At 42.1% G+C, this 20,659-nt stretch overlaps 1 protein-coding gene across 1 annotated transcript in view; it reads left to right on the top strand.

Annotated features, from left to right (window-relative positions):
• Positions 1 to 20,659, top strand: part of pard3ba (par-3 family cell polarity regulator beta a) — a 183,866-nt gene that overhangs the window by 85,877 nt on the left and 77,330 nt on the right. Inside the window, exons 14-17 of the mRNA XM_073462491.1 lie at positions 725 to 857; positions 2,857 to 2,995; positions 5,606 to 5,697; positions 9,669 to 9,713. Coding sequence (XP_073318592.1) covers positions 725 to 857; positions 2,857 to 2,995; positions 5,606 to 5,697; positions 9,669 to 9,713 — 409 coding nt within the window. The remainder of the gene's footprint in view (positions 1 to 724; positions 858 to 2,856; positions 2,996 to 5,605; positions 5,698 to 9,668; positions 9,714 to 20,659) is intronic.

Raw genomic sequence — 20,659 nt, 5'->3', positions numbered from 1 at the left:
CAGTTGGCATGGTGATCAAGTGTGTGTGTATTTATGTGTAAAGGTATGTGTTTGCGTCCATGCCAATTGGTAAAAGGAAGCATGGCAATAGGAGACGCCTATTACAATAAGGGGCATAACTTCCAAATGGATTCAAGATTTTGTGGAAAGGTTTGTCATGTGTTAAAGGACAGCTGACAAACTGTCTGTGTCAAATGGCTGAAAGGCTGTGTGGCAGTGGGAGAGGCCTATAACAAAAAAGGCCAGACTTTGTATAAAGACTTTCACACCATTTTGCCATGTTTGTAAAGTTGTGTGCATTTCACTGCATGAACACATGGATCCCTGCGCATACCTGGTCGCAACTATTGTGAATTTACACTTACACTTTTTTTTCATTTTGGTTTTATGTCACCAGAAATGTAAATCAAACATTTGATGGCAAGGTTGGATTAACACAGATTTCTGATGTCTTGTCTATGATGCCAAAAACATTATACTTATTCTGCATGTATGTACCAGCAGTGGACAACATTGGCTGATATGTGATAAACAAAAGACATAAAAGCCTTTAGTCCAACCCTACTGGGTAATCAAAGAAAGGGCTGTAATCTTCTGATGTGTGTGGCAACATCATTAATATTTCATAGATGACATCTTTGGCTCAGATTGGGCACATATTTTTGCATATGAGCCCTTAATAACCATTTCCATCATCTCTCTTCATCTCTGTCTTTGTTGACAGGAGCCTCAGGGCCATAATGCGTACCAGGGGCCTCCAGGACCTTCAAGACCTCCGACCACGGAGCCCACCGTGAATGGCGTCAGTCACACTCCAATGACGACCAACAGCTATGCGTATGGCAACTCTAGAAGTGGTGAGCACACACTTGACAAATCGCACTCTGCACAATATTTGTCCATTTGAACTGTCAGATAGTCAACATTAGGCTTTAGAGTGTTTGTGTACTCCCGTTATCTGTGACTGAGTGTGTACACACAGTATGTTTGTCCGCCTGTGTGTGTGTGCGAGCTTACATACTATACATGTATGTGTGTGTTTGACACCCAGCCAATGCTCCTGACATTGTTGTTTTCTTTTTTTCTGTTTTTTTGAGGTCACTATGCCAGCCACCCTAAGCATCTTATAGCGCTGCATTACTAAATCGTCCATGCTCTGTCTTTATATCTCTTTTCACTCTCACTGCATATTTATAGCGGGAGAAAAGGAAGTCATTAACTATGTTTTTTCCGAATGAGACGCTTGCTTTTCATGTGCAAAAGATCTGACCTTGGAATCATTACGCTGATGAAACGGCTTCTAAGTGGGCCAGATTTGCATACAGGGTATTGTTCGGTGAGCGTGCCGTTTGAAAGAAAAAAAAAACAGACTAACAAACTGTTTTAAATTCATTCTTTATCTCTCTCCGTCGTCTCCCCCCCTTCCCTCACACCCTGGGATGCAGGGAGCTGGAGATGCTTTTCTCGCTGAGACGCTGTCAGTTCTCCATCAGACTGGAGCGGCAGTACAGTTACAGTCATTTTGTACAGGACGGGAGGGGAGGGGGGGGTTTTAACACAAAGGCTTTACAATGGGGGAATGCTGCGCTCTCTGGGTTTATGGTTTATGGAAATGTTGTCGGAAGAATTGCGAGGAAGTTAGAATGAGGCTTTTGTATGGAAGTGATTATTTTGTGTGTTTTACTTTTGTTTGAATGTGCATTGTGTACGGGGTGTTTGTTTACCAGCATGTGTTTTGTTTTTTCTTTACGTAAAGCTTATGTTTTTTGTTTTTTTTAAATGTCTGACCTTGCTAAGCTCTGTACTGACATAATTGATCCTCAACTTAAAGACATACAAGTTACATTTGGTCACATGTCTGTATTTAAATATATCTTTGTGCCTTACCACAACTGATTTATATAAAAATTATGTAATATTTAGAATTATTAAACATTTAGGACATTTATCATTTAATATTCATTTAGCTTTACGTTTGATAGTGTAACCACTAAAATCAGTGTTCCTTGTACCACCTTAGAAAACAATAGGCTCTCCAAGTGCCACCATTATGACTAGCGTTAAATGAAACCAGTGTTGGCTTACTGTATTCACCTTGCGCGTTAGCACCTAACGTGAGCAGGTGATGTGGACAGTAGCCAATGGCATTCAGGCTCAGTTCACTGTTGTTTCAACAGGGCTGCTAAAAAGCTCGTAGCTAATCAAGGATGACGTACGCACACTAACGTGACCAAGCAGGCTGAAACAAAAGTATTACAGGAATAACTGCGCATATTTTAAAATACATATCCACTCAAATTTCTGAATTTGAATTTCTGCAGTATGTTGATAATATTAATCAACTTCTACAAGTTAAGTCAACAAAGCATTTCTGTGATTCCTCCACCTGCCGCTAAAGGGATCATGCGTACCACAGTTTGAGGATAGTGGTCTAAAAGTATCTGATATTAAATGTACTTTAGTATAAAAAGTATGAGTAAAAGTCAATTTCCTTTACAGGCATGTATATACTGTATACTATGCATAGACCAAGCATCAGCCCACAGGCAACCTGCAAAGTAACCAGTGACTAAAGTTATCAAACAAATGTAGCGGAGTAAAAAGTACAAAATTTGCATCTTAGTTACATTCCAGCACTGAATACTTCCTAATAACCATCATTTATACATGGTTAATTTATAGGTAATTCAACTTGAGTTAATAGTTCTGATAAATAACTATTAACTGAAGTTTAATTAACTATAAAATTACCTTTTGTTAATGACAGTTATTATAAAGAGTGACTTAAACACACTAGACTGAAGTTTCACCCTGATAAACAAATCTGTGTTGTTTGGTTGTTGTGTTTCTTCTCAGCTGCGCTTCTTCCTAACGTAAGCTATGGACACTACAGCAACGACGAAGAGGAGTCGGAGCAAGGCTTTCCCCTGCCGCCTTCCCCCGGCGCCATGGAGGAAATGAACAGAGACTTACCACTAACTCCCCCACACAACAGGTAACACACACACACACACACGAACAGAAAGGATGGTCCTTGTTACACAAGGTCTTAGATGCTGATGGCAAAGTAAAGCTGCACGTAAACACAGGAAGATTGATATTGTGTGAAATTTTCTATAATCAAGGACAAATACCTTGGTTTGCACCACTCACATCAGTGAAAGTGGCAGTAACTGGATGTGAGGAGATCTGAGAGTGTTTTACTCATGCTCATGGTTGCAGTGAATGTTGTAAGCAGGTAAGAATAAAAGCAAGGTTTAACATCATCCCTTGGTGAGGGTACAATCTTATGTTTTACCAGCCAAAACCGTCTGCAAAGCCCTGAATCATTAAAAAAAAAGCAGTGGCAGGCAGAGCCGGCATGTCGGCTCTACCTAATGGGCCAGAGACTCTCCTGCACCAAGAGGAGCAGCATAGGACCAGGACAGAGCCCGATGTGGTTGTTGTGTTTGCCGGCGCAGCTCGTAGGCAAATATTACCAGAGCTACTGTGTGAGTTAATAGTTTTACAGGCGGAGCACAGCTGGTCTTATGAGAACTGCGGTGGGATCCATAATAATGCCTCTGACACACTCTTCTGTTGATGTCAATCACATAGCGATGGTGCAACCGAACTACACACCTGATGATAAATGATTGGCTGATCGCATGTCACTCCTAACAGGCTCCATTATCAATGGATATAATAGGCTGTCGGGCAAGTCAAATATGCAACAAACAATGTATCTCCTCTGTGCATCCACTGGCATTACATTCAGTATATGATATGAGAAATTTTACAAAATACCCTGATGGGAGTCAAAAACATGTGGGAGGGACCTAGATTGAAGATGCTGATGTCCACCCCCTCACACCAACAGTGCACACACACACGCACATACAGACACAAATCACGTTCAGTATACACGCAGTATCAGCACTCTATTACACTACACAAAGGTCCAGAGTTATTATATTCTAATGACACTCTTAATATGGGCCGCTGTGTTATGAGATAAAGAAGAGCCATTACACTAAATATTACAATACACATATGCATTATTTAGACTGCGGCCCTAATTGCAGTAGCCTATTTGCATTATGCATAAGTAATTATGGTGATGGCATAATAGAGTAAATTCTGTAGAGGATTTGAAGTTTGAAGGCTCAGAAAGAGCTATCATACTTCTGTCAATATCCTGCTGCACAGCCTGCTGTCACACTGACAACAGCAGCTCTATTTAGCATACATTCATGTTGTCATTTTACAGTACATTGAATCTACAGCGCCTCTAGCTAGCCTGGGTTTGGTGCGTAGTGCATAGAGTAAATACAGTATTTTCTTTGTATTCTGTTTTTCCAGTTAATGACCATAAACATCTATGGACTTTACACTTTCAAGTTTTAACAGAAAATGATGCAATACTTGAAAAATGTTTTTCAGAATGTCTAAAAGTTGTTTTTGTTTTTCTTTCTTAACTTGGAAGAAAGAAAGTTTTCTTTTAACTTTTCTTTCACTAACTTGGAAAGTTACAGAGAAATGGTCGGACACAGCTGTCCCAATCCGACGTCAGCAGTGTTTCCCACACATAGACTTTACTTGGTGAGGTCGCTCAGGTTTATTAATGGCTGCTAAAGTATATTTGGCAACCCATTTCAGCATTTTTTACTTTAATTTTTTAATCTATCTGAGAGGTCGACGCCATCCGTGATTAACTAACTAGTGGACAATCGCCTCTGCTAACATTCGCACATGTTCTGCAGACAAACAGAGAGAGAGAGACATTCCCTGGTATCACATCACTCCTGTAAACACAGATTGTGATATGACCTCTCCTATGTAATGTGGGCATGTCTACTTAGCCGTTGTTTCGTGCACCAGGTTGCTCCGATGTCATCTGGTACCACGATGGTTCCGATGGCTTCAATAGGCTACATAATTAACAACAAGCTTTTCTTTACACGTGGCTCACCTGCTGTTGTGAAAACATCCAGAAATGAGTTGTGTTCTATAAAACATCCTGCTGACAAAGACAGTCAGACAGCAGACATACAGGGAGGAGAGAAACAGAAAAGTGATTTTTGAGTCTTATTCTCAGCTCCTCAAACAACGATGCATCGAATGCAACAAGCTGCTTAGACGGAGTATACTGCACCCTGTGTTGTGGAACTTGGCACTTAATAGTCGGCATCTGAACTGCAAAACACATCCTATTCAAAAAGAGTTAATCTACTCACTGAAATAATTAGGGTCTGCTGAATGAGTTCATTAGAAGACCATAAAAAATAGGGAGAGTTTTGCAGGACTCTGTGAACTGTCTTCTGAAATCTACATTGTGACTGTGTGCAGTACATCATGTGGTCATAGTCAGAATCTGGCATCAATATACTAGTTTCCCTCCGAGTTTAATGGAGACAGTACACGCTGTTGTTTTACAGAATCAGGCCATCTGGAGTAGAGGAAATTGAATGATCTGTTTGTGAATTTCATTTACTCATACTTGTTCGGGTGATGTAACCAACAAGCCACTGAAAGACTTTTTTTTACTCCTGGCCGCACCGGTTCAGGAGTAAATATTGATCAATCGATTGATTGACACAAAGTAATTGTGACTGTTGTTTTGCAGTGAGTTTCAGAGCCTGCCCCACATGGCTGCAGCCTTCTATGGAGACAAGGACAACAAACCTCGCAACAGAGCATCCAAGAGCATGGACTTGGGTGAGTACACACGCACACACACACACACCCCTTCATCAGTGAAAGAAGCCGTTGTTGTCAGTACAATTGGATGCATTTTCCATGGGCAAAAACGTACAAACCATATTGTTGTCTCAACCATCACAGACCAGCCAAACATATGAGTCTAATCATGAACCCAGACTATGCACACACAACCACAGCAGCGATCACATGCTCTTATCAGTACATTTCTTTGTTGTGATACGTAGCCCTCTCCTATTATCCCTGGCCTGAGGGGATTTGACCTTCTGAACTCATAAACCCAGGGGCTTTCCAACGGACTGGATGAACAAGCCGTCTGGTGTGTGTTTACGTCAGTGTGTGTCCTTTCTATTTGTGTGTGAATGAAAGGCGCGAGGTTTCCAATCTCATGGCTTGCTGTGTGTGTGTGTGAGTGTGGACGGCGAGAAAGAAGGGGCTTATTTCCTCGTATTAACCCTAGCTGACCCCTCCTTCCCTCCTCTCCTCGTTTTCTGTCTGTCTCTGCAATCTTCTCGTCTTTCTTTATCTCTTTTTTTTCTCTTTTTGATACTTTTCTTCAATTTTCTTGTCATTGGGACACAGTCAGCTCTCTTTTTTTTCTTCCCCATTCCTCTTTTTCTCTCCAATTCTCAGCGTTCCCTCCGTCTTTGTTTATCTCCATTTCTTCTTTTCTCAGCCGAAAGCCGATGAGTTCATTGCTCTTGCTCCCTTCTATCTATCTCTCTTTCTCCTCTGCCTCTCTCTGATTTCCAATCGCGGTTCATTAGGTTCAGTGGATTGGCTTTCTTCCTGCAGCACGCGCCTCTGCCACCCAAGCTGATTGGCTTTCATTATGGACAAGGGTGGTCTGCAGTACGCGGCCGCGCACGCTCAAACACACACTCTCTCTGCTCCATCCCGTTGAGGACCCACTCCAATACCCACCGCTATCTGTCTCCCCTCTCTGGCTTCTATCTCCATCTCTGGCTATCCTCCATTTCAATCTGCTTTTTTTTTGTGTTATCACTCTGCTTCTATTCATCCCTTCCCTCTCTAAAGTGCTCAGGGCTGGAACAAGGTAGTTAGCAGAGCTCCGTGTGTGTGTCTGTGAGTGTGTACATGTGTAAAGATGGCAGGAGCTCAGATGCTGACCCTGTTTACACGTTTTTGTATTTAAAGAGCCAAATGCTTTTTTTTTTTTCTCCCCTCTGGAGAGTTTCCCACATGCCAGTCTTTACGGTCGCATATATCTGAGCTTTAGCTGCTCCGCAGGGCAGGTTAGCTTTTATTAAACACCACTTGACAGGAAGAGGTGAGCTTCTTTTATTGACCCCGGATACCTTAGCAGATAGTCTGTTGACTTTGAGCTTTTCCTCACACACGCTGCCTGCCCATGCCGAGTTGAATAGTCGAGTTACTGACACTATAGCTGTACTGAATTTTCAAAGCGAAGTGATGTGGATTTGGTACAAAGGTTCTCAGAATGATAAATCTTTTTTTTTTTGCCAATGTCCCACAAGTTCCTGAAAGAAAGAAAGATATCAAAGGTTTGACTCGCATTTGCATTCTCTTGCTCACATAACATAGCTTTGACAAAGGTAAAACAAAAAATAAAACCCTGTATGTCTGACAGTAAGTCACTGAAGGAACAATAATGGAAAGTAATTCATTTTTCAGTCTAAAAAGCTATTGTGTGCTTTGGAAAATATTCTGTATAGATTGGCTTTAAGATGCTCCAAGTGCATTTAAATGTCAGACCCTCTAGGGAGTCATGACACTGAACCATCAAAGTTATTTGGTGTACAGTTGAATTCTAATCGTGACTCCTCTAACTGACACACTTAGTTTTAATTTAAGCCTTCTAAAACACAAGTGGATTCACTTGGTATGCTACTGACCGTGGTTGTGACATCAAACACCTGTTGAGCAGCTACTTTGTTAGCCTATAATACAGTGTGCAGTGAAATGCCCTTTAGACTAGGGTATAGCTGGTAAGATTAAAATAAAAAAATAAAAATAAAGATGATATATGTATACACTTTATACTATATACATAACACATAGCATACTGTGCATCCCTCATGCTTTTGAAGGCAATCCAGAGCATAAACAGTACAAATGTAAATATCAAGGGCTGTATTACCAGAGGAACAAAGAAATATGAAAAAATTGGAACAATTAGATCTAGTTTAAAGGTCAGGTGTGTAAGATCTCAGGGGATGTAAGACGATCGATTCGCAGAAATTTAATAAAACATCTATTGGTGATTTATATCCATTGGTTTATAATTGGGAATCATCAGAGAGAGTGCGTCCTCTTCCACAGGGTCCGCCATGTTTCTATAGTAGCCCAGAACGGACAAACCAAACAATGACTCCAGAGAGGGCCTTGTACGTTTTTCATGTTTTTAGTCAGGGTGTGCCGAGGGGTGTTCAGTTGGTTGCAATCTGCACCACACCACTAGAAGCCACTAAATCCTCCACACTGGACTGTTAGAATAGCTAACATGGAGATGCAGAACTACGCCAGGTTGTGTAACAATCCGCTCAGCAGTGTCGTAAGTGTAATGTGTGATATTGATGTACAGTATGGATCCATAAAAGAGCAAACAGAGACTGGGCCCAACAGCTTCCGAAGCACATCGACGTTCACACTGTCAGAGGCCAAAAAGTCAAATCTGTAAAACTCAGGAAAACAAATCTAACAGCTCCTCACATAGCTGGACTGACTCTGTCTCACCACGTCTCTAACCTCTCTTCATCCACCCTGTGTCTTTGCAGTTCTTGTCTTCTTATTGTCCTCAACTTTCTTGCAACTTTCGTCCTTTCCTTGTCCTCCCTTCTCTTATTCTTGTTTTTGTCTGTGATGCTCTTTCAGTCTCTTTTGCTCTTTCTTCCTGTCAGTTAAGCTCCTTCTTGCTCTGTCCTGCCCTACCCTACTTCCAAATACACAAAATTCCAAGCAGTACACAGTAGTATTATGCTTCTGTAGGTCTGTATAAATGCACCCAGATTGTTTAGTGATATTATGCAGAATTAGAGGACACATAAGATAGGGGGACTTTTCAGCCTGCCACTATGGCACGAGGAGACACATTTGGCTGTCGGCCATGCAGACTTTTATCTTTCTCCCACAGAAAAGTAAGCGTTTCATTATCAGGCAGGGTCATGTCGCCAGGAAAAGTTCTTTTTTTCCCGAAACTTTGAAACTATCAGATTTTCATTTCATCTGGCACGTGTGCACAGAACAGGTACTTCCATTTCTTTGTCGTGGTTGCCACAGATGTTTCTCTGCTGGGTTTTATGAAGCAACCTTTTTGATTTCTAGCTTGCTCTCATTGATTGTGTTTTCTTATAACCTCTGTTTTTCTGACACACCCTATCACCCTGCATCTGTCTCTTCTTGCTCCCTCTCCCGCTGTTTATCACTTTTTTGGTCTACTCTCTGTGCCCTCAATATTCTCGCTTCCTCTCATTTTCTCTTCCCCCTCACCCATCTGTCCGCTGGGAAAATTGACCTCATAAAAAATGAAAAGGATTATTTAAGAGAAGTAGCAGCGTAATGAAAACCCATTATTGTATCCCATGGTGCGCCGCCCGTGGCGGCTGCTGCTGGCCGACCGCAATCCTGTTTAGTTAGATTAGGTGGGGGTGGGTGGGGTGTTGGTCGGGGTTTCTTCTTGTTTTCTTGTTCCTCCCTTTATTATTTCTCTCATTGTCTCACCTCTATCTGTTGTCATTTTCTCGCACAATATCCCTCTTTCTTCTGGTTGTCTTATATTTCTGCTCCTTTTTCATTTCCTCTTTCGATCTGTCTCATTTTGTCCCTCACTCCTCGTCCTCCTCTGTCTCATAGTTCTGCAGGGAGTCATTTACAGCATGTGTCACCACTGGCAGATACCATTATAACCATTTATGAAGCTGCTCCATGTTTCATGGAACAATATAAGCTATTTACTGTGTGATTTAGCCTGTTTTTTTGTGTTCTAGTGGCTGATGAGAGCAACATGGGTTCACTGGTCGGGCAGAGGAATGGTAAGTGCTTGATATCATCTAAACAAAGTCCATCCACACACACACAAATATAAATTAACCTTCTGCGTGGAGAGTCTCATTTCCTTTTTTCTCCTCTGTTCCCAAACCTTCGTGCTCCTTCGCCTCCCCCTCCCTCAGCTTGCCGGCTGACAAAGTTGAGTTGTGAAGCACTTAGTGTCTGAGCTCTCGCTGCTTTATAGCCATCCAGGTCAGCAGGCCCACAGTGCTCAATCCTCGCTCAGCTGACAGCCACCGCATTGCATTACAATGGCCTCCGCCTCGGTTGTTCCTCCGCGCTCAGTTCCACCTTGTTTTATATGAGGAAAGTCTGGTTAAAGATAAAATATAAAGTCACTTTTACTGTTTCTCTTTTTACTGAGTGACATTACACACAGTAGTGGTTCAAACTGCAGCAAGCTCACTCTCAGGAATTAAAGCACTCTACATTTCTGACGGCAGGAGCAGCTGTTCATTTGGAGTCATCTCTGACTAAAGACACTTTGAGACCTCGTTACGCAAATCTAAAAGCTATTTAACACGTCAGTCTCATGTATCGAGTCACTTTCACACAAAGGTCCTGATGGCAATCTGACTTGATTGGACCAAGTAACATCTTTGTAAAACTCAGATACAGCCTTATGAAGAGCACTGTAATAAAGTCAGTTCAATAAACCACATAACAGAGTGACTGAGCTCATTTTAAGTTGTTGGAGACTTTTTCTAATGCAGCAGAATTAGTTTTTTGTCATTTAAAATGATGAAATTGATGAGACAATTTGTGAGGGATTTCACTGTGAGAAGGGAGAGCGATCGGGCACCCCTCACGTGCACAGTGATCAGTAATCAGCTAATGTTACTTATATTCAGTAGCAACAAGTCCAGCTTGTGCAGCTGTTGTGCAGCTTTTTATTTAGTGAAGCTGTCACCAACGACTAAAAGCCAGTCTGAGACTGTTTTGCCTCTTGCTCGGTCACTGTCTCATTTTTTCTTCTCAGCCCTGCACCTAAAAACCTCCTCCCGGCGGTCTACCGGTTACTCCCGGTGGCTCTTCCATCGGTATATGTGTGCATATGAATAGGTAATCACTCCTGATGAGTAGGTGGCACCTTGCATGGTAGCCTCTGTCACCAGCGTGTAAAGCGCTTTGAGTGGTGTAAACATTACAACTCCCCGTCGGTGCTCCGAGCAGAGTCAGCTAATAGAGCTAACTAGCCTCTACAGTATGCAGCAGTTACAGGTTGCTTTCAAGAAACTCTGTAAATCACAGAGTTGAGGCAGAGCAGCTAGAGGACATCAGTGGGAAATCCAGAAAATATTTCCTTAATAGTGGTTATTCTGTCCAAAGTGTTAAGCACTCTGATCCTACCCGCTCACTGAAGGTACAGCTGCAGAAACAAGCAATGGGGGGAAAGAGTGGTTGAGATAGAGACACCATTCACCCTATTAGAAGTCACTGTAACATTGAATGGATTTTGAAGCTGTTAGTGTTGTGTATACACAGTGTTGCTTTAATTCATCGCTGTTCTCCCACAGCACTCCCTCCAGTGAGCCAGGTACCAGAGGAAGCATTGCGAGAAATTGTAATTATAATTGGAAAAATCTTTTCTAAATAAAGCTGTAATGAATAGTTATGTAATGGATGTCTTAATGAGAGAAACGCCATAACGGATTGATTACAGCATCAGCAATTTTGTGTATTCCCTGTCTGGAAAGAGCTTTAAAGTGTGTCCCCCTCCTAAACTCAGACATCAGAAATAGAGCAGAGCAGTCATAGAACAAAGCTTTATCACATGTGACCTGATCCGAAGGGAATATTTTTCATACATTATCAAATTTGAGATGTAATGGACCACAGCAAAGCCTGTGTTGAAGGGCTGACATTGAGAAAATAGCCAAAAATGTAACCAAGCACTGCTGACAGCAGTAAAGATAAAAACTGAAAACATTGTTTGCAAAGTTTTTTGGCTTGTACACACCAGCACCGGGCCCGACTGCTGAGTGTAGGGACAGTTTGTGCTGTGATAGGGCAGCAGTGAATTTCCACTGAGTCAGATATAGCTGCTCCAGCATTGGCTGGAATACTGTATGTGGTTGTTCTGGGCATCTCCAGTATGAATATTAATCAGAGTGTTGCTGACAGGGAGCGTGCATGCTCAGTTGATCATCTCTAGTTAGGCTGCAGAAGTCCTGATTTTGTTAGTGGAGTTCAGCAGTGTACCGTAGACACATTTCATCTCATTTAGAACACCCGTTGTATTTTAATAAGGCAACAAGGCTTGTATAAGGAAAGAATCAAGACCAGCTTTTTAGTTCTGATGTTGGGAGACGGGCCCGGCTCCCTTTCTGGCTCTAGCGTCTGTTGCACACACAAACACACACGCACGTACACCGATCTCTTAAATCCACCTGCAACAGCCAACTAAGCCTGTTGCCGGATGAATACAAATGACCTGAGCACCGCCGCTGACCTCAAATCCCCCACACTCAGCATTCCCACAAGTGGCTTCGCCTCCGCCCTCTTCTCACTGATACCTCCCCACCCTCATCCCCACTCCTCCCCTCTCCTCCCTCGCTATGATTTTCCTGGAATTTCTGATCAGCCCTCATAACCCTTATGGCCCATGATAAATAAAGCGATCCATTTCTCCGCTGCAGCATTGCTTTCGTCTCGTTTATTTTTTTTTATCCCCTCTCCTGTTGACGTCTAAGCTAATGCGTATTGACAGGGCTTTTGCGTGTGTTTCATTTTTTGCTGACACAGTGTATTTGCCTAGTTTCCTGCGCTATACCCCCCCACGACACACACGCACACACCCCACCCTCCTTTCCTAAATGGCCTCAGTGTTTCTTTATGGGCTTTGACATATTTCATTAGGCGGATGGTCTTAAGAGGCCTGCCTGGCTTCTTTAATCTGGCTAAAACCCTTTTTCTCTCTGGCTAGAGCCGCTGTGAGGAGCGCTTCACTCCTCTAACTCTCTCTCTTTTTCCTCTCGCTCCATCTTTCTCTCTGTCACACACACTCTCTCTCTCTCTCTCTCTCTCTCTCTCTCTCTCTCTCTATTTCTCCTCTCTTGATTCTCCAGTCTTAGGAGTCTCCATCTTCAATAGAGCTTTTAGTTTTTTTTCCCCTTTTTTCCGCTTTCATCTTTGCCACCACTCTCGTTCTTTCCCGCTCATCCCAATCGCTTCTCTCTTGATTATTCTCCGTCTCCTGCTCTTTGTCGCCAGGCTCATCCCCGTTTTTAGTATCCTCTCAATCCCAAACCTTCATCTCTCTCCCCCTCTTTTCTCTCCTCCTCCTTCTCCCCTACATCCTATTCCGTCTTTATGATCACTTTTATTCTCTTTCTCTCGGGCTGATCCTTTTTTATTCCTTCTCTCTCTCTCTCTCTCTTTGTTATCTTCAGTCCTCTCCCTCTTTCTATTTCTCTCTCCCTCCATCCATCTTTCTTTCTCTCCCCATCCTCTGCAGCTGTATCTGTTCCAGCCTTATGTGATTATGGTGAACATGCTTGAGTCTCGGAGCTTCCTCTGCTGAGCCAGACCCAGCCCAGCATCTCCCAGTGCCTGTGTGTCTGTGTGTGTGTGTGTGTGTGTGCCTGTGTGTGTATCATGTGTGTGTGTTTTGCATGTGTGTGTGAACACCCTGCAGACAGCCAGAGTAATGGACAGATATCCCTTCATTCATCCCTCCATTCCTCTCCCTTAGAGTCTAACATCTCCCTTGGCAGCAGGCAGCCCTCTTACAACACACCTGGGAGCTCATCCAGCACACACACACACACACACACACACACACACACTATACGCACACACACACCTCATTGGGGGCTGTCCAGAGGGTTCTACTGCATTACTGCTTCTCGCCCTGATGCACATCTACTTCTTCTGTTGTTATCTAATTTTGCTGCAGCTCACATGTGTTTTCAGTCTTTTGAATGTCTTATTTCCATATTTGTTTTCTGATGATCATTTAAAGAAAGTGTGGACTCATCTGTTGTTGTCCTGCCTAGCTAACAGCTAACCCTGCAGCATAGCCACTGGTGCCTTCTCTCTGTTTACCCATTAGGCCCAGTATTTTTTCCTCTGCACAATAAGACTTTAAATCCAGCCAGCATCCTGCCAGCGCTGAAGCCTCTGCTTTGTTTTTCACTCTTTGTTTGGGTGCTGCGTAACTCTCACTGCCTCTCACTGTCATTCACTCCTTACCTCACTCCGTCTCCCTCTCTCTCTCTCTCTTTTTCCTTCCCTCCCTCCATCTTTGCATCCAGCGTGTCATTGTTGATTTAAGTTGAAAGTCACCATGTTGTGTCAATTTAAATTGATTGATTATTCTATGAGGGCCATCTGTGTGTGTTTTCTTGTATTTCTATTCTTAGAAGGTCCAATTCTGTGTATATGGATAAAGAGATGAATGTTAACCTCACATTTTCTTTTATTTATAAGTTAAGAATTAGAGGTGGTGAGGTGCCGTTACGTAAATCCACATTTGGACGAACCTTTTTCTGTTCGGGGGATCAGAATGTATTTGAAGAGGGATCAGTCATGTAGTCCTGAATGATCTGCTGCTTCTTGTTTCTATGGTGCTCTATTACAGTTTGTGTTTTACATTGTTCTGTCTGTATTTTCTTGTACATATTTATTGTTGAGTTTGTGTTTTGTCTCTCGTGTATCTGTTGCTGAGTTTTATGTGTTTTTAAAAGCCCATCTAGGGACGGGCATTTCAAATTAGCTGAGGCCATAAATGCTGTAGTGTGCGGCATCAGATTATGATACTTACTTTTCCCTATACAAATAAACATTACATAGATAAATAAATAAATGGTGGGCTATGAGCCAAAAGCAAACACCTATTATATTGCTAAGATGCAAAAATGGTACCAGGAGCCCATAGTTGACTGACGTCATGCGCAAAGTGTCCCTCTGACCACCGGGCTCAGATTATGAAAAATAATTCCTACTATCATTATACTGCCACTGTTCTCCAGTCTGTGAATCAATACATGTGATGCCTGTGTGGATCCAAGTGGAGTCATTATCAGCTCTAATCACACGGTACGTCATAAAAGTAGGAAAGAGAAGTATGTATTCTTTCATTTATTTTTCAAGTGTATTGTGGTGCATTTTAGCCTTTATTAGATAGCTAGACGTCAGGGCAAGCAGGTGTGAACTGTAAGTTGCAGTGCTCCCTCTCGTGTCTAATAATCCTCTGGTCTTTCAGGGATTGGTCTTATTGGATACATTTCCTTGTATCCCTAAAAAAATTCAAATCCATTTTTTTCCCCCATAAAAACTTAAATTTAAGTCTTGCCATGACACCTACAATAAGCTCTCTACCCTTTGCATGTCATGCAGGTTGTAAAACGCTGGAAGCTATGATTAGTCTGGGTTCTACCTGTACATCGACAGCAGTGACCATCTTAACATCAATGTCATGCATTCTGATCCCTGCATTACAGTCAGGAGGATGGTGTAGTAAAGCGTAGCATCATGCAGGTATGTGTGTGTCTGAATTTATGCACTCTTCAGTTCTCCCTGAATGCACAGGCGCTTTTATCTGCCACGCTTTTACAAATGGCATATGTCCCGCTCCGCACAGTTCTCTCCAACCCTCATCCATACTCTGCCAACCCCCCGCGCCGCTGTAATCCAGTAGAGGTAAGCAGTAATTATGAAATGGCCTTTTAAGTCCCCTCCAGTTATTAAAGCCATTCATCTAGTCGGAGGCTAAATACATACGGCCCCATATGTTCCCATTCCCTCATATATCTAAACAGATAAACCCAATTACTGCCAGGGTATAGCGCCTGCGTCCAGCTCCATCCTCCGCCTCAGATGAAGCAGAGTGCATTCAAATAGTGACGGAGGGATGCTTAATGATTGGACAGGTCTTAAATTGAAAGGAGTTTTAATTGGGCTTAACATGAATTGGATTTGCTTTTACTGGCTAGACAGTTGTCGGAAGTTATTCTGTTTAAAGTCAGGTTTTTTCATATGAGAATAAATATAGTTAGATTATGAGGACAGAACATTAATGACATGCTGTTCTCCTACTGCTGTCCCAAAACATTCTTCCCTTTTTAAAGGACAAGGCTGGCAATAGTCTGTATTGTCAACAAATGCTATGAAATATGCAAAACCAATGAAGTAATCCTTATAGCCTGATATCCACTTCCTCTATGCCATAGAGCACTAATGTTGTTAAAAAACTATAAAGAAAACACATCACGTAGGCAGTGTTGCCAAATCTTGCGAAAGAAACAAGCCACCGGGGGCCTGTACTACGAAGAGAGTTCAACATACATACATGTTTCCGGTATTTGGCTTCACTAACCACAAAAGTCGCGATCTTGCTAAGCTGTCACTTGAAGGTGGTCAACTTGATATGCCAACCCAAGTTTTCCACATCTAACCATGAGCGAGTTCACAAAAAAGGGGAGGTGTTTTTAGCATACGACCAATTACAAAGATGGTCTACAGACAGTAGAGTGGAATATTTTATAAAGAAGAGCAAACGATGATATTAGACATATAGAAGAAGAAAAGTTAAAGTCATAATCCAGGCTGGAAACACACAGTTGCAGCTGCCAAATGTAGGACGGACAGCTGACAAAGAAATCCCAGACTGTGTTAATGGGTACAATCAATAGGCTTATAATATCACTGGCCCGTCATTAGGGAACGAGTTGATCTGACTATAATTTCATTTGTGTATTCCATTAAATTAATGTGTTGCTAAGAACTATTATTATGGCATGACGTGTATGACAGTTTTAGCCTTATTCTTTCTGCTGCAACCCCCGTGGTGTCAAACAAACCAACAAACAATCCAACAGGCCAACAAAAAGTAAGTAATTAAGTTTCATATAACAAATCATTTAACTTTTACTTTAGCAGTGGTGGCATGTTGAACAAGACTGATGTGCACCTATTTCACGCCTACACTGCCTTTGAATCTTCTTCCACTTGTGGTCGAATCCAGTCATTTAATTCACTCTCTCACCTTCTTTTTGTATCTTTTCTGTATTTGGCCTTGGACATTTGGACATTGTTTGCAAAGTAGCCGAAGAAACTCCATCAATCCTGCGATTTTCATCTTAAGTGTCTCACTCACTGGCGGTCAGTTGTGTGCATCGGGAAAGACGAGGGGCAGGAGGAGTGGTGTTGTGGACAGATCTTGCAACAGGACCAACTATCATGTTTTCAAATAACTTAATAGAAGTGTATAGAGAGAGACCAGACATATAGGGAGCAAGCCCAGATAAGCAGCCACACTTTGGAAACAAGCCCCCCAAAAAAACACAACGTGGGACTGCCAATATTTGTAAGCGACTTTATAGAAAAACAAGCCCAAAGTCTCTTATAATAAGCAGACTTGGCAACTAAGAACATGGGCACGGTAGTTTGTTCTAAGTTATCCCACATTCACCATTGTTGTGCTGTAAATACTCAGTAGTGCGGTCAAATGTGTATTAATCCACCTGTGAAAATAGTCCCCTGTAAATACACTGTAGTGTTTGTTAAAAACTAGTGCCCAGCTGTTTTAGTAAATTTCCTACATTTTCTTCAAATTCAAATACACATCTCAGGCCCATTCTTATAGATTTGTATCTTCAGTAGGAACCAGTGAGCTTGGGAAAGATTCGGACCAACACATTTTTTTGTCTTTTCATGACATTTTTGTCAAGAAGAGAAAATATATAGAATAATGCCAGACATATACCTCATGCCACTCATGCTTTTTGCTTATTAGACCTCACGCATGTCATAGACTGATGTCATGGATTTTCTCCAATAAAGGTTTAAAAGCCTATATTCAGTACATTCAATCTAAGGTGAAGCAATTAAGATCCGTGTCACAGGAGACCTTTTTCTGTTCTGTCCATTTCTTTGTATAGTTTAAAGAACTTAAATCCATTCATAAACATTTATTGAGATGGAATTGTTCATGTGTATTGTAATTCAAGACTTTCCCCATTGAATTAGATCACTTTTATTGAAACAGTGTCACACAGGAGCGGGACAGTCTGACCCTTGTAATGGTTTATTTAATAGTTCTGTTGGATTAAATTCAATAACCTTTATTGAGAAGGGCGATGCTGAGAGCAGGCTTTCTTTTACAGGTGTGTGTGTGTCATGTGTTTTTATAGAGGAGTGCGGGTCAGGGCCTGTTTTACTGGTCTCCAGGAAAACACGGCTCCAGGGTTTATTGGCTGGTCCTGAGATTGGATATTAGATGGAAAAGTGCGAGTGTGGATCTGTGTTTACATGTGGGTTTCTATAAGCATAAATGTGAGCAGGGTTGTGATTCTTGTGTGTGTGTGCGTGTGTGTGCTTGTGGTCGTGTGTGTGAGTGTATGTGCATGTGGTCGTGTGTGTGTGCATGTGTGTGCTCCAATTTAAAGAGCTATGGCCAGGAGCAACAAGCCCCTTTTCACTGTTGGCTAAAGTGTCTCCTTGGCAACTCACCGTCACCCCTCGAACACACACACACACACACATATACACTTATCCGTACCACCACCGCCACCCCAAGCAGTTTTGATGGAGGGGGCACTTTCTTGTAACCGTGGCAACCTTTCAACCAGTCTGCTGCAAAGCTGCTTGCTGTGGAGCACATTGTAGTCCAGTTGATAGGTAAGTGTTAAGACCCTGCTGAGACTCTGTGGGAGGGTTCAGCAGTGTGCCAGGGGTTTACACTATATTGGCGTGTGTGTGCTTGTTTGTATGTTGTGGTTGGAACAACAATCTCACATTTACTATAAATAAGACAATATTCTGTTTAACAGTTTTGTGTTAACCCCCCAGTTGATTGGATATTGTAATTGGTGAGACGGGGTAGCAGAGCTTAGCAGTGTGTTTGTGTGCATAATTCTGAGTGGGGTATTACATTTCTATTGCACACACAGTTTGTATGGCAAAGCCTGTAATTTGGACATCTTTTAGTTCATTTATTCTTGTGTTCATTGGGTGAAATAATGAGAGAGTTGTGTGCAAACGGCTTTTATTCTGAATTGATCATTTGTGCCAGCTGAGGTAAAAACACACGGACACTTTAGAGTTAGACTGCAATCTTTTTTTTGTTCACCCAAAATATCATTATTGATAATGCTTTGACCCCCCTGACATAAAACTAGAGAGCAAGTTGCATCAGTTTGCCTCAGTTACAAGTGGTAGGTGCGTAACACTCGCTTTTGAGGTGACACTTTTAAGTTACAAAGCAGCATCATGTGGAGCGGTGGTAGGCCTTGCAGGGACTGTCAGCGCCGCAGGACCCCAAGGCTACGTTCCAGGCAAAGACTTGACTGCTGTCTGCTCGGTACAGACACGACAGCAGTCAACCTTGACTAAAGTCACAATATACATATCACTTTAAGTCTGTGTGGGTAAGGCATGTGTGCAGGCATGTGCACATGGTTGTGCATGCATCTACAATATGCATGTGTGAAATACAATCAATGCAGCAGGTCCTCTTTTTTCAGCAACATTTTTTGGCATGAAGAATGCCACATTTCCAAGAAGTCACCTGTCTATCAAAATCAACTTTTGATAGACAGGTGACTTCTTGGAAATGTGGCGCCTTTTAATAGTATCCTGAATGTTGATGAAGGTTCTCAGTCATCCAGGTCATGCTAAATCTAAGTGCTGTATCATAGGCAACTGGACTTGTTTCAGTTTCTTGGAGAGGTTTCACCTCTCATCCAAGAGGCTTCTTCAGTTCTAACTAACTGGAGGGGAGTTGCAGACTTTTAAACTCTGTGTGGGAGTGTGAGCTCTGAGTTTCAGAGTCGTTAGGGCCACTTGTGGCTCGTTGACCCAACCGGCCTTCATGTGGCTAGGTGAGCCTACGATACAGCACTTAGAAGTATCCTGAATGGATATCTCATGAAATCTCATGGATTAATGAACTACATGACATAGTAGCTTTATGTTTTGGGCATCAGTTTTAATGACGTACAGTATGTCAACTTAATATCTGAGATATCATATTTTTCCTTGCTCAAAAGTACTATACAAACAGCGTGATGCCCCCTTCACACCTACAAACACCAGAGTCGTCATACCAGATGCCATTCATTGTGAGATGAACCACAAGAAGCAGGCTATAGTGCTGCCACTGCAACTCAAGGGCTCAAAAACCTCCCAACAGCACAGCAAGGGGGATCTTTAGAAAGTTTCCATTTGATACAAATGTCCTTTAGCAATAACCAGCGGTGCTTGTTTGATTCCTTCGCAAAAACCAAGTACAAAATGGTTCTCTCCTCCACTGAACTACCTAAAACAACTTCAGATAAATGGGAAAGTCTGATTGTCATGGACAACGACTTCCCAGTTCTCTACAATATTACTCAAACAAGCTGCTGCGACTTGTATAAGAAAATGATGCATGTAAACACATTGCTAGGGAAAAGAACTACTTTGTCATATGCCTGCACAGTGGCAACGAGGGAAAATAACTGCAGAGCTGAGTATGTATATTACAAGAGGGAAATTACGAGGCGTCAGCTGCTGTTGCTGTGGAAAAGAGCTGTAGACTTTATTGTTGCAATTGGGAACAAAACACCAAACAACAGCAGAAGAATACATCAAATATTCACCTATAATCCAAAACTGAACAGGTTTTAAAATGCTGAATTTATTATCGATGATCTTATCTAATCTTATCGATAGATTATCATTGGCAATGGGGATTATTAACTAATGAAAACGACTCCCATGATCCCACACTACCTCACACAGTCAACTGTTTTTTGTTTTCATTGATTTGACTTAGACACCTAGGGGCAAAAGTTTCATACTGTGTATTTGACTTTCCTCCTGAAGTATATACTGTATAAACACAGGCTTGTACTTTTTTTTTTTCATGCATGAGCGCCAACTGCCATCACTTAACATTGCCTTTGCAGAAAATGTTACTTCCGAAAACCTTGACACCCAAAGTACC

Source organism: Pagrus major, chromosome 24 (assembly GCF_040436345.1).
Source record: "Pagrus major chromosome 24, Pma_NU_1.0".
Taxonomy (NCBI): Eukaryota; Metazoa; Chordata; class Actinopteri; order Spariformes; family Sparidae; genus Pagrus; species Pagrus major.
This window is presented reverse-complemented; position numbering and strand designations above follow the sequence as displayed.